This window comes from Cynoglossus semilaevis, chromosome 6, assembly GCF_000523025.1.
Source record: "Cynoglossus semilaevis isolate Cse_v1.0 chromosome 6, Cse_v1.0, whole genome shotgun sequence".
Lineage (NCBI taxonomy): Eukaryota > Metazoa > Chordata > Actinopteri > Pleuronectiformes > Cynoglossidae > Cynoglossus > Cynoglossus semilaevis.
In genome coordinates, this window is record NC_024312.1 from 2,460,820 (window position 1) to 2,462,076 (window position 1,257).

At 51.9% G+C, this 1,257-nt stretch overlaps 1 protein-coding gene across 1 annotated transcript in view; it reads right to left on the reverse strand.

Annotated features, from left to right (window-relative positions):
• The window catches only part of cav2 (caveolin 2), a 3,296-nt gene extending 2,338 nt beyond the window's left edge, over nucleotides 1–958 (reverse strand). Inside the window, exons 1-2 of the mRNA XM_008311186.3 lie at nucleotides 432–958; nucleotides 68–255 (exon numbers count right to left, since the gene is read on the reverse strand). Of these exons, the coding sequence (XP_008309408.1) occupies nucleotides 68–255; nucleotides 432–581 (338 nt within the window). The 5' untranslated portion in view covers nucleotides 582–958. The remainder of the gene's footprint in view (nucleotides 1–67; nucleotides 256–431) is intronic.
• Between the last annotated feature and the right edge of the window lie 299 nt (nucleotides 959–1,257).

Here is a 1,257-nt window from a genome sequence, read left to right on the forward strand (position 1 = left end):
AGCAGGCACGAGGTGTGGGGGGAGGGGGGGGGGGGGGGGGGGGGGGGAGAACATCCGTGGTTCTTACCAGATGTGGACGCAGCTGAGGGTCGCGAACATCAGCCCCAGGGTGAACGCCAGGGGCACGGCCAGCAGGGTGGTCAGCAGCCGGTAGAAGATGAACCTGAGCAGCTCGAAGGCTGCGTGGCTGCAGATCCACACTCGGTCGAAGCTGTGCGTGGAGCCGGGCTCCGCGAGGACGTCTTCAAAATCGACCTGTTCGGACACAAACACACGGTCAGATGATTGACAGGAAGCGGACGGAGAGCGACGGACGAACCGACGAACCGACGAACCACGAAAACAGTACTGGGTCACTGATCTATGTCTGTCAGAAAGTCCAGTTTCACTCTGAAACACTGCGTCCACGGCGGCTGTGACGTGAACTCTACCTTCAAGTGCCAGTTGATGTCGTTCGGATCTCGGTTCGGTGCCGCCTCGTACACGTCGCCCTTCTTGGACAGAACGGGTTCGATGGCTGTGGTGAACTCGTCGTCGTCCATCATTACACCGACGTCTGACTTCTCCTTCTCCAGACCCATGCTGCTGCTCCGGGGCACACAGAGCCGCTGCTCACCGTGCGCTGTGCTCTCTCTCCCCGCCCCGTATGGAAACAGCGCAGCGTGGGGCCGTGGAGAGACAGATGACTGACGTGATGACCGGACCGGACCGGACCGGACCTCTGCTGGTCCAGAGGATCCAGAACCTGTAGAACGGTTCAGTCGAATCACCTGTTCATCATCAATAAAAAGATGAAAGTGTTTTTAGATCAGAAATCAGAAGTTAACAGGTTAACTAAGGTTAACTGTAGCAGGTTATTAAGTTAGTTTCCAGGTGACGAGTTAGTCACTGCTGCTACTGTAATGTGGTAATAACAAATCTAAACAAGTTTTAAGTTGAACTTCATCAGAGCAGCTGCTGTTGTGACGTCACAGTGGAATGATCCACTGGTGTCATTGCCTTATTTAGTCAGTGTTTAAAAAAGCCCCAACTGTCACTTTAAAAAACAAAAAAACAAAAAACCAAAAAAACCAACTCAAAGCTCCAACATCACTCACTCTCTCCAGTGTTTCTCATGTTGTGGAAAATCCCACTGGAATTCTGTGGTGGGAAGAAGCAGGAACACGGTGGTTCTCAGCAGTTTGGTGTTTTATATTTAGGATTTTAAATATTCTTTTCCACCTGTTGGAGCGGTTTACTGGGAACCAATCAGAGCTC